Below are 24,825 nucleotides of genomic sequence, written 5' to 3' on the forward strand. Positions count from 1 at the left end.
GTGGGTGAATGGGTGACAGCTCACCATTATGGTCCAGGAACGGGATGGAGCTAGTATGCCCTTCCCTCTCCAGCATCAGTGTTTTCCAGAATACAGGCCTTCAGGGTTCTAGAATTTACTCAGGCCTGCCAAAATCACACCCGAAAATTTTGCATTTATCTGCCCATTGGTATTTATAGACAGGGACATCAAAACCCAAAGAAGGGCTGGTCCATTGCTGCTATTGTGTTGCAAAAAAAAAAAAAAAAGAAAAAAGAAAAAAGAAAAAAGAAAGAAAAAGAAAAGAAACTCAAAGAAGTGGGTGATTTGCTCAAAGTTATCTCAGCAACTAAGCTCTTGTGCCCTATCTCCAGCATAACCTGATCTGAGACCCCAGGGAATGACCCCTACTTCATCAACCTCACCACCAAGCTCAGAACTGCTGTCCACTCCAGAACATAGAAGACACATTCACATTTTACTTCTGTCTGGGAGAAAAAGTATTCCAGGATGGATTAGATTTCTGGAAGTCAAACCTGTAGAAAGTTTTACGTTTTAGTGGCATTTATCAATTATACATAATAATGAGTCTTGATGTGACATTTTCACACATGCATCTAATACATTTTGATCATATCCACAGCCCCCATACTCCCTCTCATGTCCCTACCACTCACTTATCCCCTTCTTCTTCCCAATTACCTTCCGTTCAATTGTCATACTTTTGATTAATTTTTGGCGAGCCAATGAGTTCAATTAGGATTACTTACAGGAGCGTGGGTGAGGTGTTTTATGTTTGGTTTGAGACGGCCTCACATGTAACTTAAGCTATCCTGGAATTCACTAGGTAGCCCAGGTTGGCCTCCAATGCACCACTGCCGCAACCCTTCTTCAGCTTCCCAAATGCTGGGACTAGAAGCATAAAACACCTGGCTAGGTTATGGAGTCTTAGCAAGGGGCACAAATCCTTTGTCCCAGGAGCCTGAGTTCTGCAGCGATGCTACTTGGAGTCGCCCATGCAAAACACAGAAGATAAGTACTGAGGTTGAGCTGGCTGTGGTCTAAAGTGACCTGGTGGGTCACTTGACACAGAGACCCACCAGGAGGCAAGGAGTGCAACCCTGGTTGCAGGGTGCTCTGGCCGTGGCTCAGCGGCTTTTAAAAGGCGGTTGGAGCATGGAGGCCACGCCCCGTCCACGCCCCTCCTCCAGCGGGCGGACACGGATGGGTCTGCCGGAGAGTGACTGGGGGCGTGCAACTAGCAGCCCAACGGGCCGGGAGACCGGCGTGGCCATCTGCAGCTTCGCCATGTCGTCGGTGTTCGGCAAGCCCCGAGCTGGCAGCGGGCCGCACAGCGTGCCCCTGGAAGTTAACCTGGCTATCCTTGGGCGCCGCGGAGCGGGCAAGTCTGGTGAGTAGCTTGGAGAGCGGAGGATGAGGGCAACTTCATCCACCAGCTCTCAGGGACTTGCTTCTCCCGGTGGTTGGGTGAGTCCTTAAGACTTTGCTTTTTGCCTTAGTTTCTCTGTTGCAGGCTATCACTCTCACCTTGCTTCTCCATCGCTTTGGTTATCTTTAGCTGCTTGCCTACCTCTGCCTCTGTTCTCGGTGCCTGTGACTCCTGTCCCCCACAAAATTCTCTCTGTGTTTCTCTTAGTTTCTCTACTCCTCTGTATCCCTAGGACCAGCAGCCAAATCTCATCAGCTGACACTAAGGAGACCTGTTGGCACTGATCTCCAGTCCTGGGTCCCCTTTGAATTCAGTGGCATCCTTGCTACAGTGCTGTCCACCCACCCTCTCCACCCCCTCCAAGAAACTTAGTAGAAGTCAGTAGAGATTAGAATTTCTCAGGCTTGGGCCACTCCTCCACTGCCAACCCTTGGGACTCTGAAACAGACTATTCTTATCAAATGTATTTGTTTCAAGCCAGACCCCTCTTGACTTTCTGGAAAAAGACTATAGTCCCAGATGCCAAGACCTTGTCCTTGGGAAACCTGGGATCTTGGGCTACTACTAAGATAATTTCTGTCATCCTGGACCTTCATCGCTTCTAAAAGTCATCACAGAGACCCCAAAAGGAGTGTTTGGCCTGCTCTCTGACACTTAAAGACCCAACCAGCTGAAGATGGGTAGCCAGAAGGGGCTCCTCTGGCTACCCAGTTCCAGGCACAGTGAATGGCCACCAGGCCTGTGAGCTATGACTTTCTTTCTCTTCCTTTCTCTGAGATTCTCTGAGGAAGTTTGAAGTCAGCACTCCTGGTTCAGAAGTGGAACCCAGAACACGGTTTTCCTTTGAAAACCAGCCTGTTCCCAGTGACTCAGCCAATGGTCAACTAGTGACTACATGGATGAAGGAATTCTTTTTTATTTTTGAGGCAGTCTCATGTAGCCCAGGCTGTCCCAGAACTTGTTATGAAGGGAAGGATGGCCCTGTATTCCTGAATCCTCTGCCTTCCTCTTCCAAGTGCTGGGTTTGTAAATGTGTACCACCATTCCTGGTACTGGTAAACCTGGGGATGGAACCCAAGGCTTCGTGCATGGTAAGCAAACACTGTACCAACTAGGTAACATCTTCAGCACCAGAAAGTTTAAAATATGTGTTCCCTGGCTAGTAGTTTGCCAACGGGCAGTGTTAGGAATCCTTCAAAAGAATCTTACGTTTATTTTTAATCCTATTGAGAGTCCAGCATAATATATTTGGCTGACCCTTGGTTTTATGTGCTGAGCTCTGAACAGAAGCAATCCTGTTAGTGCACGCTACAAGGGAAAAAGAACTACGTTTTTCAAGTCTTACATTTTCAAGAGCTAACCAAGAGGGGTGTGGAAGTCCCACTGAGAGCTCAAGGTGTAGAGGGCCCAGACTAGAGTGTTTACTTGGGACACAGTCTGTTCTGGACCTTGCCTGGAAAATCATGCCCTGGGGTGGAGGTGGGGGGGCGGGTCAGACTCTTCCTGGCAATAGCCAGTCCGTTCTTCATGCACTGCAGTGGTTCTCAACCTTCCTAATGCTGCAGCCCCTTCATACAGTTCCTCGTCATCACCAACCATAAAATTATTTTTGTTACTACTTCATAACTGTAATTTTGCTACTGCTATGGAGTTTAATGTAAATATCTGTGTTTTCTGTGGAAGGGTTATTTGGCTTCCAAAGGGGTTGTGACCCACAGTTTGAGAACCACTGGGCTGGCTTACTGTCTCTGGCCTGTAGCCAAAGCTGGAATAAATGCTCCCATACTATAAAAAAAAAAAAAAATCGGTGAGACCTGTCCAGGGGTGGGAGATGTGTCCCTTGAGTTGGGGGACTCACCAGACCCCAGGATAACTAGACATATGGTCTTGACCCTGGACTTGGTTGTTCACAAATACTCTTAGGCATGCTTCTTGCTGACTTTCATGCTCATAGAAATTTTCAGAAACTAATTCCAGGGTGCATGCAGTTAATGGGGCTTGGCACCCTCTTCCCATGCCTTCTGAGCCAATTCCTCTGCTCTGCAGCCTGGGGCGTTCAGAGAGCCAAGCTTGGTGTCAGCAGAGATCACAGAGGTCAGTTAGGCCTCCTTAAAGTGACAGGGACAGTGACCTCAGCTACAGATACAGCAGCAGGAACCTGAGCCTACCTCTTTCTTCTTGCAGCCCTGACGGTGAAGTTCCTCACCAAGAGGTTTATCAGCGAATATGATCCCAATTTGGGTAAGGAGCAACTCCTCTCTGGGCTTCCTGCTGCCTGGGACCCACCTGGGTGACCCGGGGAGCTCCCCATGAGTGGGCTTCGAGTAGCCCCGTGGATCTTAAGGTAGAAGAGAAGGATTCCTGGGATGATTCAGTGCACACCAGACAACTGGGGGGATGGTCCTGCTCAAGGGACCGAGACCATTTGCCCTAAAATATGCAGTGCAAGGAGACTTTAGAAGAATGTTTTTCTTAAATAGCAGAATGTCCACATCCAAATAGACACAGTTATTCAAAATGTTCACTGAGTGTTCTTTCCAGGACAGCCAGACATACTATTTAAGGGATTCTCTATTGGTGCTGGACATTGACATTCTTTGAACCAGGAAGAATTTGTTTTGTTTTAGAATTTTAAATGTATTGTATTTATTGTATGTATATCAGTGTTTTGCCTGCATGTATATCTGTGCACCATGTGTGTGCCTGATAGCAACAGAGTTGAGAAGAAGGCACTGGATTCCCTGGAACTGGAGTGACGAATGATTGTGAAGTACCATGTGGGTGCTGGGAATGGAGCCTGGGTCTTCTGCAAGGATAGCAAGTGTTCTCAAACCACCAAAAGGACCACCCTTTGTCCACCCTTTCCTACACTTAGTTGTGTAGAGTTAAGTGTGGATGCTGGATCTGACATTGATTGGCTGGGTAACTTTGAGACAGTCACTTAACCTCTCTGAGCTACTATTTCTTCATCTGCCAGAGGGGCCTAGGCATAGCTGTAACAGAGACCTGCTGTGAGGTTTAAAGACATGGTGCACGTTAAGCTACTGCGTGACCCCAGCAGATGCTCAGAGAATATTTACCTCTCCTCAGATGGCTTCCTGTGCATACTGCCCATAGTCCCTCACATTCATCAGACCCAGGCTGTGAAACTTATATCTAACAGAAGGATTGTCCCCTAAAATAAACCCTCACATGGGACCCTAATACCCAAGACAAACAAAATTAGAATCTGATCAGCACCAAAGCCACTTCTCGCCCATGTCTATAACACTTTTATTTGTGACAGTCCATTGAGAACAACGAGGTGTCTGAATGAGGTTAGGTTTTTGAAAATGACATTGAGTTGTTTTCCCATTCATTAAAATCAAAGTATTGGGGCTGGTGAGATGGCTCAGTGGGTAAGAGCACCCGACTGCTCTTCCGAAGGTCTGAAGTTCAAATCCCAGCAACCACATGGTGGCTCACAACCACCTGTAATGAAATCTGATGCCCTCTTCTGGTGTGTCTGAAGACAGCTACAGTGTACTTACATTAAATCAATCAATCAATCAATCAATCAACCAATCTTTAAAAAAAAATCAAAGTATTGGTGCCCCAAGCCCCCTCCCCCCGCAAGGATGCACAGGACTCTGGGTCACAGGATAAGACCCCAGCACTACCCCCAAGAGGCCAGGAGCTCATGCTAGATTAGAATACAGTGGAGGAAGAGCTGCTCAGGGCTGAAGCTACCATTTTTATTTTGAGACTGGTTGTCATGTAGCTCAGGCTAGCCTTTGAACGATCAGTGTGGCCCAGGATGACCTTGAGCCTCTGCTCCTCCTGCATCCACCTCTTAAGTGCCGGGATTATAGGTGTGTGCCACCTTTATGTGCCTGCTTTATTCCCTGCTGCTGGTTGGACCCAGGGCTTTGTGCATGCTCGGTGACTGCTCCAGCAGCTGAGCTGCACCACCAGCCCCTGTATTTACTTTCTCCTCATCTTCCGTATCTGGCATCTCCTCTCCCCTGCTTCCTGTCCATACCCTTCCACGGGATTCCACCAGATGATTCCAAGACAGGAGTGATTTGAGCGTCCTGATTGAGCAATTTTGGAATTCTGATCTGATGATGAAACATGTGGTCAGACTGTCTGAGGTGGGGGACAGACAGCAGCCTATAATGTTTAACCACCTCAGTCTTTGGCCTTCTGTTCTCCTGAGAGCCTGTGAGCTGGAAAGTAGCTGCTCCTAGTACAGACACCCTGGTAGGCCAGACTGGGGGACCCAAGCCTCTCCTATGGAGAGAAGCCTGGACCTACAGGAGGAGGGTGTGCTCAGGCACAAGTGGCTAAAACAGCTCTTTAGCCCTTTGCAGGGTCTTCCAGGAGCCTGAGCACACGTTGGGACTCTGAGGTGAAATGCCATCCCCATTTTCAGCCTGAAGTGTGGTCTTAGCTATAGCTTTACTCAATGGTCTGTTCTGTGGATTGAATTGTTTTTTAGTTCTGTTTCAAAGGATTATTATCAGCCAGGCTGTGGTGGCTCACACCTTTAATTCCAGCACTCAGGAGGTAGAGAGAAGTGGATCTCTGTTAGCTTGAAGCCAACTTGGTCTACAGAATGAGTTCCAGGACAACCAGGGCTACACAGAGAAACCCTGTCTCAAACAAACAAACAAACAAACAAACCCTAACCAAACAAAAAAGAATTATTACCATCTTCATTTTCTAAGAAAGAAACTGAGGCAGGGTGAACACAGTGAGTCTCCTAACATCACAGAGGCCCCTCAGGTTCAATGGAAGGAGAGGTTTGTCCACCTTCTGTGAACTGCAGTTTATGGGTCCAGAGGTGGAGGTGTGTGGGGTCCTGGGCTCTCTGAGCCTCAGTTTCCCTCTATGGAGACTAAGACTGGATTGTCTGTGTCTTGTGGGCTGTGGCTAGAGCTGCTAGGAGCTAGAAACTTGGCACAGAAGGCGTTTGCCCTATTCTCTGCCATGGGTGGGCAAGGAGCTCCAGTGAGAATTCTTTCCTACAGGGGACAATGCCCACTTGTTACCTCATTTGCCTTCATCCTGTTCCTGCAAGGACAAGGGTGCTCACAGTGTCTGAGGTGCCACCTGTTGTACAATCATACAGACCTTCTTTGGTGCCTTATGTAAAATTACTATTTTAAAGAAATCGAAGTGCCCATAGTCGAGATAGGCTCTATACCACTACGCCTGGGTGAGAAGCTGCTATTATAGCTCCCGAGGCCAGTCACCTGATGACCTGAGGCTTCATCCAACTTGCATATCTGTACCAGAATTCCTACTAAATAGGATGCTTCATGTCAGATGTAGTTGGAGGACCAGCAGAGCCATCATTAGTTAAGGAGCAAGGGAGTCACAGTGGGAAGGCAGCCCAGAAGGCCCAAGTTCAAGTTCATGCCTCCACACCTCATTACTGGAATTAAATGAACCCAGAGTGTCTACCATGCATGCTAGGCAAGCCTTCTACCATTGAGTTGTATCCCCAACCCCCCACCCAACCTCGGTCTTACAACAGGGTCTCACTACAGTGCACAGACTTGCTTTGAACTCATTCTGTAGCCCAGGCAAGGCTTGACATTGCAATCCTCCTGCCTCAGCCTCCCAAAACAACCTTGTCATCTTTCTAAAGTAGAGATAACAGACAATCTCTCTTGAGTAACAGGAATGAATACCAGGAAGACTAAGGTTAGAGTAATAATTGCCACTGGGCTGGGCAGGACTTTGCCTATTAGGGGTCAGTGCCTAAAAGGCAAGTTTGGCAGAAAAATAAGAAGTATGAACACAAGATAGGCCTCCAGCAATAGCTCTTCTTGGGCCAAATATAGTTAAGCATTTGGAGCATATTTTCCATTATTTTTTTTCCTTCTTCTTCTTCTTTGGATAAGAGCAGCTATTTATCCAAGTCCCCAAAGCAGGCTGGGGACGAGGAGCTGTCTGTGACTCAAGTTGGATGCTAGTGGACCTGGCATGTGTCCAGGCCTGTTTGGCTGCCAGCGGTCGTCAGAGAGAAGTGTGTGACTGCATTCCCCTCCCCCCCAGGGGTAAGGGTGCCGTTCTCAGAGTGGCCACAGCCAGGATGGCAGAGGACACCTCAGTTTTGCCTAGAAGGGTCACCCAGGGAAAGGTGGGGACTGAGGGTACACACGTACATGTTCCAGACACACAGGGACAGCAGGGGGTTGAGAGAAGTAACTGCCAGCGTGCCAGTGATGGTTTCTGTATGCCTGGCCACATTCTGATTTCTTGGGTTTAAAGTCATAAGAACTAAAAAAAGAAAAAACACAAACTGGTGAAATCCAAATAAGGTCAGTAGTTTAGCTCATAGTGCAGACCCAGCATCAACTTCCAGGTTTGGCAACTGTGCTGTGGTTATCTAAGGTGTTAACGTTGAGGGAAGTGGATGAAGGGCATGCAGGAACTGTGTGAGGCTGTAACTTCTATTTGAGTTTAAAATTATTTCTCTATAAGATAAGAAGGTTGTGGGGGCTGCGGATATCACTCAGTCAGTAAAATGCTTGCCATGCAAGCACAAGGGCCCGGGTTCAGACTCCCTGCACCCAGGTCAAAAACGAGGTCTGGTGGCCTGCATCTGGGGAAGAAGAAACAGGTGGATCCCTGGAGCTCAGTGCCAGCCAGTCCGGAACAAATTGGTGAGCTTCAGGTTCAGTGAAAGAGCATGGCTCAAAAAGAGGCAGAGGAGTGGGGCTGGAGAGATGACTCAGTGGTTAAAAGCACTTGGTGTTCTTCCAGAGGACACAGGCCCTGTTTCTAGCGCCCATACTGGAGGCTCACAACTACCTAAAACTCTAGGGCCTGGGAATTCAGTGCTCAGTTCTGATCTCTTTGGGTACCAGTATACGGCACATAAATAAAAATAAATGTAAGACATCTTTTAAAATAATAAAGTAGAGGGCTGGAGAGATAGCTCAGCAGGTAAGAAGAGCACTGACTGCTCTTCTGAAGGTCCTGAGTTCAAATCCCAGCAACCACATGGTGGCTCACAACCACCTATAATGAGATCAGACACCCTCTTCTGGTGCGTCTGAAGACAGCTACAGTGTATTTATGTATAATAATAAGTAAATCTTTGGGCCAGAAGGAACAGGAGCTGAGTGAGCAGGGCCGACCAGAGCAAGTAGGGTTGATAGGAGCAAGCAGAAGTCCTAAATTTAATTCCCAACAACCACATGAAGGCTCACAACCATCTGTATAGCTACAGTGTACTCACATAAATAAATAAATAAATAAATAAATAAATAAATAAATAAATAAATAAATCTTTAAAAAATAATAATAATAAAGTGGAAAGAGGCTGAAGAAGACACCGATGTCAAACTCTGACCTCGACACGAACATGCACACACAGACTTGTGTACACACACACATACACACACCACATCCTCACCCAAATAAATAAAAACAAAAGAAGAAAATAATTACCTGGGAGTATGGACCTGTCCTGTTAACTTAGGAGCACCTTCACGTTCCTCACCACCATTTCTAGATACTTATTATGAGCCAGGCCCCAAGCCCAGAGTCCTAAATAGTCTTTCCACAGTCCTGGAAAACAGGGAGGTTAAATGTGCTAACTCAGGGGCGATCCAAGCAGAGTGAAGGCTTCAAAATTGTTAGCTCTGGCTAGGCAGGGGTATGGCATGCCTTTAGTCCCAGCACTTGGGAGGCAGAGGTAGGTAGATTTCTGAGTTTGAGGCCAGTTTGGATCCAGGAAAGCCAGGGGTACATAGAGAAACCCTGTCTCAAAAAAGGAGGAAGAAGAAGGAGGAGGAGGAGGAGGAAGAGGAGGCAGGGAAGAAGAGGAAGAGGAGGAGGAGGAGGAGGAGGAGGAGGAAGAAGAAGAAGAAGAAGAAGAAGAAGAAGAAGAAGAAGAAGAAGAAGAAGAAGAAGAAGAAGAAGAAGAAGAAGAAGAGAAAAGAGAACTGTTAGTTCAAGTTATAATAGTGTTTCTGTTTTAAAAGGACACACTCCCTGAGAACTGAAGTGATGTGACCAAATCAGGTAGCTGAAATTGGCTTTGGGGGAAGTGTGCAATGTATTGTGTGCTGTGTGTTTTGTGTATGTGCATGCTGTGTGTGTGTGTTCTGTGAATATGTGTGCTATAAGTGCTGTGTATATGTGTGCTGTGTGTGTAGTCTCTGTGTGTGTGCAGTGTATGTGTGTGCTATGTGTGAGTATGCTGTGAGTGTGTTGTATGTGCTCTGTGTATGTGTGTGTGTGTAAGTTTGCATATCTGTATGCACACAGAGACCAGAAGAGGCATCAAACACCTTGCTCTGTCACTTTCTACTTTATTCCTTGAAGAAAGGGTCTTCAGGAGTCCAGGCATAAGCTGAGAGTCAGCAATCCCCAGAAATCCTCCTGGGGTTTTTCTGGGGTTACAGGCATGTGCACGTCTATGATTAGCTTTTTAAGTGGGTGGTTGGGACTTGAACTCAGGTCTTCATGTTTCTTTAGCAATCACCCCTCCCCAGTGAGCTCTTTCCCATTTCTCTGAAGTTGGCCTGGATTCTACATCACCTTGTCTATTGGATAAGGATGACTTACAAAACCTTGGAACTTCTGAGTGAGATCTGGCTGCCCTCTCTTTGTCATATCAGAAGTTTCTCTTGTCCCTTGTCTCCTACTGAGGGAAGAAGTCTTTGGGGATTCCCTGTAGGCCAGGTGCTATGCGAGGAAGAGAAAATTGAAATTCTTGGAGGAAATGCCAAGCCTCGGCTGCTGAGTCTATGGGCCACACTCCACACCACAGGCTTTGTGCATGGATCCAGAAACAGCCCATCCCCCAGGGCACGGTATATAGTGGCCTCTGATGCTGCCACCCTGACAAATGAAGAGGGACGGTAGCCTGGTTGCAGCTCCCAAGGACCAGTCCAGCACAGGAGGAAGCAGGGACATTGACCTTGTTCTTTATTGTGTGGCCTGCCGTGCTGCTGACCCGGTTGACCATCTGTGTTGCAGAGGACACCTACAGCTCTGAGGAGACTGTGGACCACCAGCCTGTGCACCTGAGGGTCATGGACACTGCAGACCTGGTAACATTAACCCCCTTCCTTCATCCCCCAGAGAGGGCAGACAATCAGTGCAGCCCCTCCAAGTCCTAACCTCGCAAGGGAATCTAGATTCCTTTAGTCTCAAGTTTGCTGTGTGCCCTTGAATGGGACTCTGACTTTTCTGGGCCTGAATCTTTCATTTGCCAAATTAGAAGAGTGACTGCTGACATCTGCCCAGATATCTTAAGCTGTAAGGCGTTCTGAGCATACACAGGTACATGCCTGTTTATGCCAGCACTCCTACAGAGAGCCTGTGAGCCCAAGTCTCCCCAGTATATATCTCCATGTCCTCTCTACCCAGTGCTGGAGTCAATTCTTAGAGGCCAAAGGGGCAGTGTGGACCTGACCTGAAACCAGCAGTATTCAGGGACAGCAGGTCCTTGGAGGGCCATGCCAGAATCTTTGACTGGGTGCCCAAGGGGCCAAGGTCTCCAAGTCTCTGGCTGGGTGGTGGGAGGGAGGTTCATGAGACAATGTCTCTTTTCACACCAAGCCAAACCGACACTGAAGTGCTCCTTTGAAAAGAGATCTTCTGGGGAACAATATACAAAGACTCCGAGGTGGAAAGGGCAGCCCAGGTGAAGGCCTTTCCCCCCAAGTTCTTCTGCCTCTCTCAGTTAGGGTCCTCCCCCTTACTCCAGGACACCCCCAGGAACTGCGAGCGCTACCTGAACTGGGCCCATGCCTTCTTGGTGGTGTATAGTGTCGATAGTCGTGCGAGTTTCGAGGGCAGCAGCAGCTACCTAGAGCTGCTGGCCTTGCATGCCAAGGAGACACAGCGTGGCTACCCTGCTCTGCTGCTGGGCAACAAGCTCGACATGGCCCAGTACAGGTGAGTACAGGCATCTTAGCCCTCTTCTCTAGAGCTTGCTTGCCTATGGACATCAACCAGGAACAACAGTGCTCTCAACTTCATGTAGAAGAACTATGTTGGGAGAAGGGACTGGGAGTTTTGTCTTCTAGGCAGCCAGTGACAGGAAGGGAAAGACACCTGGGCTACTTAGGACATAGGCTGGGTCCCCAAAAGGCAAAACATGCACCCCTTCCTTTTAGGTGTCTCGGTGGTCGGTCTCTTGCACCCGCCTTACCTAAGGCTGTGTGACATTCTGGTTGCCCTCCCAGCAGCCGACTAGTCATTTGGTGACCAACTCCAGTGCCAAGGAGAGGGTCTAATTTGCTCGTTGGATCAGGTGACTGCTGTGGTCCAAGCAGACCTTGGACCTCATCCAGGCATAGTATCTATCCCAGGCTCGTTGCCACAGTTGGCTGCTAAAGGCAGGCCTCTCTGAGGAAGGGCTGGATTTGAACCAGAGGTCACAGACTGGGCCAAAGGGCAGGTCACCACAGAATGCTGCAGCCGTATTTTGCTTGGCTGGCACTATGCTTTAAATGACTTCAACTTGGAATGCTCTAAGGTGGGGCCTGCTCCCTTCAGCTGACCACAGGCCTGCCACTCCCTATGGCTTCTACCTCCACCCTCTCCACATATCCAAGTCATCAGCCTGGCTTTAAGGTCCTTGACATGAAGGCCTGAGCTTGAGCAATCCCACTGACATTCTCTAGTGTGGACATTGCCCCTTGGGTCCAGCACACCTGCTAGGTGTGGCACCTTCCACTTGTCCTCTTCTACTCTAAACTTGTTCTTGTTCTCCCAGGGCCCTGAGGCCCAGGGACCGATGTTGGGTGTTTTTGTTTTTTGTTTTTTTTTTTTGTTTTTTTTTTTCAGAATAGATCATACAGGCAGAGGGAGGAGAGAGTTGTGGTTTCCTTAAAGGTAACCATGGTGGTGGTGGGGCTTTTCTTCATGGGTGGTCCAACCTTCAGCCCAGGAAAAATTGCTTCTTGGGGAATTAGGGAAGTTATACAGTGGGTAAGTCGCTGAAGGTGGTCTTTGAAATATCTTGGAACCTAAGAGATGAGAAGACTTCAGTATGGTGGGTGTGTTTCTCTCTCTCTCTCTCTCTCTCTCTCTCTCTCTCTCTCTCTCTCTCTCTCTCTCTGTGTGTGTGTGTGTGTGTGTGTGTGTGTGTGTGATTACAGAATATTGTTTTGACCCCAATGTTTACTAAAGAGACTGTTGAAAAATGGTTTGCAAGTGAGTGACCGGGAATCTAGGGCTTGAATGAACAGGCCTGTTCCCTGGGAATGAAGTGTGGTTGCTTGCCCTGCCTCCTTTTCAGTTGAGTACAACACTAACAGGTTAGGGTTCTGTGGCAAACTATGTCCCCTGACCCCTTGCTCCTGCCCAGTAAGCCTTGGCTCACTGTTTCTTACCCTGGCATCTCCTCCCATCTTGGGCTGATCCATTGCCCTAAGGAATGGTGACTGGGGCAGCTCATGGCGGGGGNGGGGGGGGGTGAGCAGGATTCAACAAATGTGCAACCTTGGCCTCAAGACCTGAGGAGTCCTCGTCCCTCCCCTCTCTTGAACAAGTCAGTCTTTGTTTTTATCTCTGCCTCGGTTTCCATGGGCTCCAGTCAGGAGCTCCTCTGGACCTTCCACTTGCAAACATTTACCCAGTCATCACGGGAGGCTGATAGAGCCACACAGGAGCCAGGACATCCCTCAGTGAAATGGCGTCCTCATGGCTGTTCTCTGCTGGCCCTCAGCTGGACAAGCAGACAAATCACCTGGAAGCCCCAAGAGTCTGCCAGTCACAGGCTTCCCATGTAATCTGAGGGGTGCTACCACCTTCATTGCAAACAACTGCTCAAGCTGAAGGTAGCCATTTCCTGAGGAGGTGGGCAGTGGCCTTCTTCATCTGGCCACAGGCAGGGTCTAGCATGGGAGAATTTGATTCAGCCTTTCTCTCTTCCTCATATTCATTCCTAAGTTCCATTTTTGGCCATCGCGGACTGAGTCTGTGCCAGGTACTACGCTAAGCACTCCACTCAAGTTGTCCTTGTCCTAACAGCCTCTAACAAAAGTGGGTACCATGATACCATTGTATGAATGAGCAAACCGACTCAGAGGATGAAGATGGGTTCAGACTACTGGGTGGGGAGATGGGTGTGGGACCCTCTCTGCCTGACTTGCAATGACATCCTCCTGACTGCCTCGCCCTGCTTCCTCTCCAGGCAAGTCACCAAGGCCGAGGGTGCAGCTTTGGCAGGCAGATTCGGGTGCCTGTTTTTTGAGGTCTCTGCCTGCCTGGACTTTGAGCACGTGCAGCACGTCTTCCATGAGGCCGTGCGCGAGGTGCGGCGAGAGCTGGATAAGAGTCCCCTGGCCCGGCCCCTCTTCATCTCTGAGGAGAAAGCCCTGTCCCACCAGACCCCGCTCACAGCCCGGCATGGGCTGGCCAGCTGTACTTTCAACACTCTCTCTACTGCCAGCCTGAAAGAGATGCCCACTGTGGCCCAGGCCAAGTTGGTCACTGTGAAATCATCTCGTGCCCAGAGCAAGCGCAAGGCACCCACCTTGACTCTACTAAAGGGCTTCAAGATCTTCTGAGGACCCTTCTGCAAGAACTTAGGCTCAACTGATGCTTGGGGCTGCAGGGAATAGGCTGGGCTGCACTCTGATGAACCAATGGCCCTTACCCTCTGGTAGATAGCAGGCTCCACTTCCAGCACCAAGCAGGGTCCCTATGTGCTCACTATGTGAGCCAGAAGGACAGGCAAGGATGCTGCTCCTGACTGCCTCACCCTGCTTCCTTGCCAGGCAAGGGCCTGGGCTCCATGGTAACCTCTGCATCCACCACCCTGGAAGGAAGCTGCCCCTGTTACAGACAGGAGACCCAGAGTCAGCTGCAAGCAGAAAGGAACTGCAGTACAAATCCTGTGTCATGACTCTTCTGCTCCAGCCACTGCCAGACCAGCTGCAGCCCCGGTTCAAAGAGGCTTTGTCTATGTGAAGGCTTGCTAACAGTCTACAGGATGGCTGGCCCTGACGTCCTACCATCACCTGGTGGTAGAAAGAGGCCAGCTGTTCAGAGGCCCAAAGTTTATCCAAGAAAATTCTAGTTAAAATAATCCTATGTGAAGGCTTGGATAGGGCAAAGACACTTGGACAGGAGACCTTCAGCACTTGCCTCTAAATGAAGGGTACAGAGAAGGTCTGTGGGTTGTCCAGGCTAGAAAGCCTCCAACATTTTTTTCACTAGCATTTGGGGGACTACTATGACCACTTTGTTAGCAGACCCCCCCCCCCAGGACTCTTTTCTTGAGCTTGATGACCAAGGCTGCAGAAAATCATTCTACCCAGGCACAGTCCTCAGGGAGTCCACAGCTAGCGGGATTAGACATCCTCTGGTGGGAGCCACTGGCCTGCCCACTGTAAAGTAGGTACAGTCTGGTTTGGTTGGACCTAGGACCTTAGCAATGGGATTGATTGTTCAACACCTATTTTGATAAGATAGATCCCAAAGCATTTGAGATTAATATGATAGAATTTTACATAAACTATTCAGTATTTTACCAAGGCTCACGTGTAAGAAGTCTGTCCCAGGCAGGGCTGCAGCGATTTCTTACTGTTTACCACAAACTCTGGATGAGCAGGCTCAGGAACAGGGCATGAGAAGGCCTGGTCTGGGCACCCTAGGAAGCCGGCTCCTTTGGCTCCCAGTTAGCAAGCAGCCCAGGCGCTTGAATGGAGAATATCTCTAACCCAGTCTTCAGCTCTAGTTGATAGCTGGAGAAGCTGAGGTCAGAGGGAGGCCCTGACCTACCCAGGGGCACATCCTACAAGTCCTGGCCCTTTGTCCTGACCAAAGGCCAGCTCTGAACTTTATACTTTTAAGACAGGGTCTCTTTATTATGTAGGTCTGACTGTCCTGGAACTCACTATGCAAACCAGGCTAGAGTTGAACTCACAGAGATCCACCTGCCTCAGCCTTCTGAGCGCTGGAATTAAAGGCTTCCACCTCACATGGCTGAACTTTGTATTTTCAATGCAAGCCCCTAGTGTGTGCTTTGTAGACACCATCGTCTGAACCCAGGGCACAATTCCAGCTGCCCACCTGGAGAGGCATTTGAATAAAAGACTTTTTTTAAATAACAAATTTTCGTCTGATTGTAGTTTGTTTATTGAGTCTGCTAAAAATAAGTTAGCGGCATTATGGGGTACTCTCAACGCTCCCTAGCTCTCGGTTTCCTGTGGGTCTGGCAGAAAGACAAGTGATGAGTCTTTCTCTTTCAACTCAGTTTCCCCCGGGGCCAAGTCTGGCTTCTCTGAGATCAATGTCTCTCTTAGGAAGACCTGACTGTTGTTCTCTTTCATTATGGAGTCATCAAGATGCAGGTCTTCTGGTGTTTCTTTGTCTTGTGGCTGCTTCTTTCGATTTCTGGGAGGAGAAGAAATAGTGTTGATCTGGGATATTGAGTGGCTGGGTCAGGACCCAATAGCTTGAGGGGAGCTCTTCTGTTCTGTTCTGTTCTGTTCTGTTCTGTTCTGTTCTGTTCTGACAGTGGCTTCCAATGGCTCCCACTCTTACACCTGTCATCTCACTGCAGGGCCACCTGGGAGCTAAGCTTTGATTGCCAGCCCTTTCTCTTAGAGATGAGCAAACATGGCATCAGAGGCCAATGAAGCACATATCTGCATTGTACATCTAAGTCTACCCATTCTAAATCCTGTGACCTTTCTCCAAAGCACACGATCCTGACCCCAGGGCTGTCATCAGCCCTGTAGTACAGGTCCCCGCCTGCTCTCTTTTATCCCTAAGATGCTGCCAGAAACCCCTAACTAACCTTCTATCTCTCACTTTGTTTCTCCAAACAGGTTTACCCACACCACTGGACATGCGTGTAAGACCCAATCCTACGCTTGGCTCCCACTGCCTCCTCAACCTGACAGTCCTTCTAGTAATCCCTGAAAGTCTCTCCTTTCTCTCAGCTGGTTTACCCAAGGAACTCTTGGACTCCCTGTCTATGGGGGAGGAGCTGAGTCCCTGGCCCACAGGAGAGCAGACCTGTATGTGCTGCTCTTGTGGACAGCCACCCTGTCCCTCAGTTGAGTTTGCTGTAAGGGATGCTTTCTGACAGGGTAAGAGGGGCCAGGACCACTTATCAAGGGTAATACCCTTCTGCATCTTTCCAACCTGCTGGCTAAGGGTAGGGGATAGTGGGCAGGGGAGGGGGCAGCTGCTGGGTTGTTTATTTCACAGTGGTCCTTGATGACTACCACCAAAAGGTGAAGAGCTAAGTTCACTAACGTGACTCCTGCTTAGATTGCCATCCACTGCTCACTATGGAGACCCACACCAAACCAGCTCCTCACCTGTTTGCCAGGATGCTCCTTCTCAGGAGGAACATGCTTATCATGACCACCAGGACTGCCAGGACCAGGATGGAATAATTCCAAGGAGCCGCTGAGGAGGGACACACAGAGAGACAGCTCTTTGAGCAAAGGCCAGATGCCTTCAGGCCCCCTCATCCCTGGGGCTCCGGCTCAGGCCCATCTCAGAGCATCATTTGTCCCTTCTATGGAGACTCCCACCAAGACCCCTGCTTTAGGAGATCTCCCCAGCTGACCAGTGGGGTTGGGGTGGAGACAGGGTTTCTGCTCTGGACCAGCACTGATCCCATGGAGGGGGGTTTGGGGGGGATGAGACAGTGCTATGTTTGCATAATAGCTGGGTAGAGGGGCTGTGAGTGGCAAGGAGGAAACTTGAACTCCAGCCTTCAATTTTATACTGCCTTTAGGAAAAGGAGGAGGAGGAGAGAGGAAAGGGGCAATGACAGCCTGACTGGATGCAGTTACTGCCTACTACAGGTGAAGTGGCAGATTGGGTGGTGCGTGCTCCGGACAGATCAGACTGTGACATGTGAGGCAGGCTCCAGGATCACAGCTTTTACTCTCCTCCTGTAGGGATGGTCCCCCACCAAAGGATCTGAGAGCAAATTCCTTCCTTTCTTGCAAGGGTTTCCCTCCAGCAAGTCTTTACCAGAATGTCCTGTTAGTGAGACTTCCCTTGATTACTTTGTCTTTCTTGATGCATACTCCCTTCACTCCATGCCATATTGAGGGTTCAATTTAAGATTCCTGACATGCCTGGCAGGGGCTCCACCATCAAGGCTCCACCCCTCCTTCTTTGTGTAATAGCCCAGGCTGGCCTGGAACTCACAGAGAACCACCTGCCTCTGCCTCCCAAGTGCTGGGATTAAAGGCATGCGCCACCACCACCTGGCCAGTTTGCTTCTTTTTTTAACTATGTGCCAAGAACATGTTATACTCTTAGCTGTTGGTTTATTTTCTGTCTCCTCTACTAGAATGGACACTCTGTGTGGGGCAGAGACTTGGGTTTTGCTCACTGCTGTATCCCAGTGCTAGGACCAGTGCCTGGCACTCAGTACAACTAACTTAATAAATAGTAGAGGTGTTTGAGAGTCGAGGGAGTGGCCCATACCCTGAGAAAAGGGGAGTGAACGATGTACCACTTGTTGGAGAATGATAGACAGTGATGAACTGCCCCGCTCACCCGCCATCACCTACCATCTTCTGCACGAAAATACCAAAGCATTTCTTCCAGCAGTTCCTGGGGCACCTCGGCATTGGCTGCAGCTTTCTCTGCACTGTGGTCCATGTTCCTGTTCCTGATTGAGATGTTTCTGCCCTGTAAACAGACAAGTCTTGAGGCCCCAGCTGCCCACCTGGCCTTCCAGGTTCTGGCCTCTGAGCAGACAACTCCAGAAACAGCAGGAAGCACTCTTGGTTTACCAGTCCTTCTTGTCCAAATCAGCAGGTCTAGATCCCAGTTTTAGGGCTGAAGGGGCCTGAACCATGTCAGGAGCCATCTAGGACAAGCTAAAGGCATACAAATGACCTCCCTGGAGATGGCAAGGCTAAAAGAGACTTTATCTCAGGACTGCTTCTTGCAGCTGATATGCCTTTCCTGTCACTATTAAAATAGTATAATAATTCCTGGGCATTAGCTCACCCTATTGGGCAGGTATTCTGCAGATCAACGAAGATGTACTATCTTATAGCAATGCTATATAGACAAATTGATGATTTCATAATTCCTAATAATGATTCCATAGAATTCTTAAATTTATACAGGCAATTTTGAGCTCTTTACAATATGAAGGCTGAAGTTAGGGCTCTGTAAACTTTCATGTGTCACAAGCTAATTGCATTAGGATAGAAAGAGGGCTCGGAACAGATTTGAGATCAGGGAAGGCATTCATTCTGGGCTGGCTGGGAAACTATTGTCTGATAACTAAAGGGTGTAAACCGGGAGTGGGCAGTTTATTGTAGGTGCAAGGACAGAAGTTTGTTCATCCAGAATGAATGAGTTTTTTCATTGGTGTTTGCTCAATGAACTTGCTCATGGGGACTTTTACTGCATCCACCAAATGTATGTGTGTGTGTGTGTGTGTATGCATGAACACTTGTGGAGTAGATAAGACAGATGGTCAGCCCCGACAAGAATATGTGTGTGCATATTTTCTATCTGCAAGTGTGACTTTCTTCTCCTGGTTCACAAAGAGTTAATAGCTCCAATTCCCCTGCTGCCTATGTTAATCACCAGAAGTCAGCACTTAACCAAGCACAGAGAATTATAAAGTATAAAGTTAGAGTTAAGTTTTCCAGCACTTATGCAAGAACAGAGAATTATAAAGTAAATAAGAGTTAAGCTTCCAGCCGGGGAGGGGCGTGGTGGCGCACGCCTTTGATCCCAGCACTTGGGAGGCAGAGGCAGGTGAATTTCTGAGTTCAAGGCCAGCCTGGTCTACAGAGTGAGTTCCAGGACAGCCAGGGCTAGAAAGAGCTTCCTACAAGGTTAGAGATCATCTGTCTTCTGGCGCTAGTGTTCCACCTCAACTGTTCCCCAGCTGGAGCAGGCCTCCAGCAGAACCAGAGCTGACCATGGCAGTGAGCCCAATGGAGACATTCACGAGACTGAGTCAGGAGGATCGTTAGGCTAGTTCGAGGCCTGAATAACATGGAAGGGACCAGGCCAGCATGAGCTACATAGAGACACCATGTCACAGTAAGTGATTGACAGGCAAGCAGAGCGAAAGTCCCTTGAAAGAAGCACACCTTACAAAGCCCATCACTGACTAGAACTTCTCTTTGGAAAGGTTGGAATGTTACAAGTTCAGAGCCAAATAATCTTGAGCCATCTTTAGTCCCCTCAGTAGCCATTCTCTTCTCTAGGTATGACCTAGCGTCTCTGGGACTATCAGGTACATCCTTTAGAATGTGCAAACAGACCTCTAGCTTGTACCATCCAGAAGACTAAGACTGTGGTCCTAGAGTATCTGATGCTTTTCTGTACCCCTATGCTTTTAACAACACGCTTAGAAACTGTCTTGACTGTGGTTTTCATTCTTCTATTACTATAAAATATCACGAGACTCTTGAGAGCAGGAGGATCTCTGTGAGTTTGAGGCCAGCATAGTCACCGCAGCAAGGTCCAGGACAGCCAGGGCTCCATACTGAAGCCCTGTCCCAAAACAACAATCATTCATCATGAAACGGCTACCATTTGGAATATGATATTTAGGGTAGCTGAGATTTGTGTCCCCAGGCCATGGACACTTATATTTGGCTTTGAGGTGAGATTTGTGAGGGGTTTATCCATGATAGCTAGCTGGTAGATAGATAGATAGATAGATAGATAGATAGATAGATAGATAGATGAATACATAGAGAGATAAATACATAGATAAAATGAGAATGTGATCTTAGGAGCAGGTGGGGCCTGAAGTCAGGAACCACAGAGGAAGGGATGAATCAAATCTATTAAAATTCATAGTGTGCAGGGAAGGGGCATAGATAGTGTGAGGTTGAGTGAGCCACTGGTGGGCTGAGAGAGCCCTTGCAATTAACACCCTCACCCCCCCCACCCCCCCCACCCCACCCCACCCCCGCATCTCACAGCCGGGCAACTCCATCACACTTTTAACCTAATTATCCCACCCAACCCACCTCTCGCCCTGCCCCCAGCCTCCCGTAGCCAATCACAGTGGCCTGTGATTGTGTGTGTCTCTTCACACGCCCAGAAACCTAGCTTAGTGTAGTCTCCCTCTGGGGATTGATACACTGCTGCCCTGCTCTGGTCAAGAAGCTGGAAGAGTCCTAGAAAGGCAGTTGCAGGGAGATGCTGCGGAGAGATGTTGAGCACTAGGCTGCATTGGTAAACCTTGTCTGTGACTCGCTACTGGAGTCAGCTTGACAGGCTGAAAAAGTCTGTAAGCACTCAACGAGGAAAAGAGTTTCAAGAAAGCTCACCTCCTGGAGTTTTGGCGTTCTCATTTACCCATATACTCATACCCTATTCCCGAGTTAGTCTGGTGTATGGATCTACGAGCTCTCTTTTAATATTCTATTATAAATGCCTTTTAAGATTATATTCTATTATAGTTAAGTCTCCCCCAGTGTTCCAAGGTCCCAGAAGCCTGTGAGCTTAGAATCCTATAAGAATGCAGTAAGGAAATTAACCTATTCAGTTACTAATTAAGCATTACAAAAGACAGCCAGTGGCTCAGAGCTGGTCTGCAGAAAGAGCCAGGGAATCTCACTCAGATAGCAATGTACAGGCTACATTGCTTATTAGAAGCAAGTTAGTAAATTCTCCTGACAAGTGGAGATTCTCCAGATACTTAAAAGTTACACTCATATAAGAATTTAGCAAGCCCTAGGAAATTAGGGGGGCTGTGATGTTGCATTATTCTTGAGGCCTGCCAAGAGCAGAACCCCCTGGTGCTGGCCTTCACAAGGTTCAAAGGTATAACACTATAGAGTGTGAAATCCTTGCCTGTCACTAAGCTGACCCTAGGCAGGACTGCTTTATCTTTACTGTAAACATCTACCCGGTTCCTGTAAATCCTTTTGAAGTCATTCCTTTGTTTTGTACCTGGTAACTTCAATGTACCTTGCCTGCTGTGACTTCCGGACCCCTTGTATTTTCTGTACTATAAAAAGTTTGATACTGAAAATACATTCAGATTCTACATAACCTCTTATGTTAGTCTGTCTGTCAACCGCCGACGCTTTACCCACCTGCCCCAGAGACCCTTTCCACGCAGACAAAGGGACCCAAGAGGGTCTGCGGCAGAGGCTCAGGGGTTAAACGCTGGTACTGGTCTGATAAAGCAGCAGTGGGTCAAGACCCTTCAGAGGTTGCATGTCAGATATTTACATTGCAATTCACGACAGCAAAATTACAGTTATGAAGGACCAAGGTTGGAGGTCACCACAACCTGAAGAACTGTATTAAAGGGAGGCAGCGTTAGGAAGGCTGAGAACCACTGCTGTGAGGGAGCTGAGTTCAGTTCCCAGTCACCTGGTGCTGTAGTTCTTGAGGATCCAGCACCCTCTCCTGGCCTTTACAAGTGCCTGCACACACATGTACATACTCATACACACACACACACACACACACACACATACATATAATTAAAATTAAAAATAAAGACCTTTTAAAGAAATTTGGGGACCTAGATGCCTACTTCCAACATCCTTGATTGAGGGATGTGATAGAAAAGACAAGGTCGTGAGATTAGCTAGCTGATGAGATCTGCATTTAGCTCCAGCTAACCGTTCAGAATGCCACACTGAGGAAAACGAGGCCAGTTGCAGTGCCTGAGGTAATAATGTCAGATTATCCCTTGCTCCCCACACCCATAGTGAAGATCACTGAGGTCTAAGTAGCAGATACTGTCTCCTTCTGAGGACTGTGATAGAACCAAGAGACCAGCCCGTGACATTGACTTTAAAGACCTCTGTGCTTATTGCTTTCAAGTATGCCATTCATTCGTAAAAGCAATGTGTGTGATCCTGTGTGTGTGTGTGTGTGTGGTGTGTGTGTGTGTGTGTGTGTGTTGCTGGAGATCACGCCAAGGGCCTTATACAGGCAAGTAAGTACTCTACCCCTGACCTACAACACCTACATTTTCTTTCAGTTGTAGTTATTTCATGTATATGGGTGCTTTTCCTGCATGTGTGTCTGTACATAGCTTGCATGCCTTGTGCCCATAGAGGCCAGAAGAGGGTGTTGGATCCCTGGAACGGGAATTGCAGGCAGCCATGAGACACCACATGGGGCTGGGAATCAAACCCCAGTCCTCTGGAAGGGCAGCCAGTGCTCTTAACCACTGAACCAACATCTGTCCAGCTCAACCCCTACATTTGTATGTGTGTATATTCTGCATACTTATGTGGATGTTTCAGTGTAATGCACATTATACTTTTTTGAAAGAGAAATTCTGATTTGAGATATTTAATTTGTGGGAATAAGTGTATGGAGATGAATGTCTGCTTGGGCTGAATCTCAGTGGTTGAGCGGACTATCATAGCATATATGAGTTCCTGGGCCAGAATCCCAGAAGAGAAAGGGCTGGGGTTAGGGACAGAAATGGAGGAGGAGGGGGGAGCAAGGGGTGAAGATGGAGATGGAGAGAGAGATGGGGTAAGAGATAGAGCAGGAATATGTCAGAGAGTCAGGGGAGAAAGGAGAGAGGAGGAGAGAAAAGATGCGTGGAGGCTGGAATCTAAATGGAATATGAGTTCTAAATGTGTATCACATATATACTAATGTTGTGATAAAGACCAAAAGCCCAAGCCCTCCCACTCTGAGATACCACAGCAGCACAGACCCGTTCACATCCATTGACATTTAAAAGGTGTGTCTAGTAGCTTCTGTAATCACATTCCATGTATGATGGCTGTATGCATTTTATATAGCGTGTTATTCCTATCTAAGCGGGAGGGGATTAAGTTTAATGTTTGTAGGCCCTACTGGCTGTGACCCTAGTGGCTGTTACTCCCTTTACACTGTCAACTCAGCATAGTAAAACAAGGTCCTTTCCTCCTGTAGATGACAGCACAACTAATTTCTTTTTTTAAAAAAAGATATATTTATTTTATGTCTATGAGTACACTGACTTCAGACACACCAGAAGAGGGCATTGGATCCCATTACAGATGGTTGTGAGCCACCACCATGTGGTTGCTAGAAAATGAACTCAGGACCTCTGGAGGAGAAGTCAGTGCTCTTAACCTCTGAGACATCTCTCCAGCCCCCACCCCAACTAATAACTGCAAATTATGGGTTTATGTGGGTGGGTGGGGAGAGAGAGAGAGAGCAAGAGCATGGTAATAACGATGTATATGTATCAGTAGCAGCCCAAGCTTTTCCAGGTTCTGCAGTCATCTGAGCAAAACTGTAGGGACACCCAGCCTATTCCATTAAACAAACAAACACAAACACACAAAAGTAAAAACTGGGAGCCAGTGAGATGGCCCAGCAGTTAGGACCACTTGCTGCTCGTGTAGAGCACTTGGGTTTGATTTCTAGCACCTAAGTAGCAGCTCACAACCATCTGTAACTCTGGTTCCAGGAGATCCAGGTCTGGCTTCTGACTTCTGAGAACACTGCACATGCTTTAGTGCACAGACAGACATGCAGACAAAACAGTCATACACAGAAGATCACTTTTTTAAAAAAAGGAAAAATGATATTCCCAGAAATAGCAATGTTCAGTTGTTCTTAAGGTACCTGGCACACACTATCATTTTAAAAATATCATTATTAAATTAAACTCCATCTTTCTTTGGATGTCACTTAGTGGGCATGACATTGCATTCAGGTGTCATGGTCTCTTTGGCCCTTCTACCAAATCCCTTAATTTTAAACAGAGCTTAAACCATTGGTGTGATTCCTGCCACAGGCCCTGCTTCTCCCACCACACAGCAGGCTGAGAGTACTCACCCTGGACCCAGGATTCCTGGGACTTGAGGCTGGGTGGAATGGCCCTGGTTTCTGTGTTTTCCCCTTCTTCCTCACAGGAACTCTTCTGAGAAATGCAGTTGTAGCTAGGCAATCCACCTACAGAGCTCACACCAGCAGGGGCCCATTTGGTAGCTCTGCCCTTAGCACACACCCAGGCCTGATGCCTTTGCTGCCAGTCCAGGGTGAATGACCCCTCGAATGCATGACCTCCAGTGACAAACTGACTCCACTTGACTCACAACCTGAAAGCGCCAGGAGCCCAGTATGATCTGCCATTGTGGGGTGCCCACTCCAGTTCTCTGTCTCTTAATTATTATCCATCATTAACCATCCAGGAAGGAGTCAAGGCTCTTTCCTTTTATAACCAGTGCTTTCTCATGGCGAAGGTCATGGTATGAACTGAAAGGAACCATAAAGCCAGACCTTGGAAGCTGGAGACTGCGATCAGGGCATCCGCAGAGGAGGAAGCAGGCCCAGGAGTGAAACGTTTCACTATCGAGGCAGGCCAGACCAGGTCAGTTCCCACAGTTGTCAGTGCACACACGGAAACAAGCTGGATATGGGTCAGTGCCAAGTTCAAGGTCCTCTTTGACTTAAAAAAGTGGATGGCAGTGTAGTTTAGAGGGAGAGAGCCGCAGGTC

General features: G+C 48.2%; 2 protein-coding genes across 4 annotated transcripts; one reads left to right on the forward strand and one right to left on the reverse strand.

Annotated features, from left to right (window-relative positions):
• Positions 1-1,224: 1,224 nt before the first annotated feature.
• On the forward strand, positions 1,225-18,997 carry Rasl12 (RAS like family 12). Of its 2 annotated transcripts, none has more exons than XM_021172353.2 (5): positions 1,225-1,390; positions 3,614-3,670; positions 10,412-10,485; positions 11,145-11,335; positions 16,225-18,997. In XM_021172353.2, the coding sequence occupies exons 1-5, from the start codon at positions 1,288-1,290 to the stop codon at positions 16,316-16,318; spliced, it is 519 nt and encodes a 172-aa protein (XP_021028012.1). In that variant the 5' UTR covers positions 1,225-1,287; the 3' UTR covers positions 16,319-18,997. The 2 variants fall into 2 exon arrangements, with proteins under 2 accessions (XP_021028012.1, XP_021028011.1); XM_021172352.2 differs by lacking the exon at positions 16,225-18,997 and adding an exon at positions 13,581-15,502.
• On the reverse strand, positions 15,515-24,693 carry Slc51b (solute carrier family 51 beta subunit). Of its 2 annotated transcripts, none has more exons than XM_021172354.2 (4): positions 24,164-24,553; positions 17,938-18,058; positions 16,723-16,813; positions 15,515-15,787 (listed from the first exon to the last, which is right to left on the reverse strand). In XM_021172354.2, the coding sequence occupies exons 2-4, from the start codon at positions 18,026-18,028 to the stop codon at positions 15,583-15,585; spliced, it is 387 nt and encodes a 128-aa protein (XP_021028013.1). In that variant the 5' UTR covers positions 18,029-18,058; positions 24,164-24,553; the 3' UTR covers positions 15,515-15,582. The 2 variants fall into 2 exon arrangements, with proteins under 2 accessions (XP_021028013.1, XP_029337954.1); XM_029482094.1 differs by lacking the exon at positions 24,164-24,553 and adding an exon at positions 24,608-24,693 and having other exon boundaries at positions 15,541-15,787.
• Between the last annotated feature and the right edge of the window lie 132 nt (positions 24,694-24,825).

Source organism: Mus caroli, chromosome 9, assembly GCF_900094665.2.
Source record: "Mus caroli chromosome 9, CAROLI_EIJ_v1.1, whole genome shotgun sequence".
Classification (NCBI taxonomy): Eukaryota; Metazoa; Chordata; class Mammalia; order Rodentia; family Muridae; genus Mus; species Mus caroli.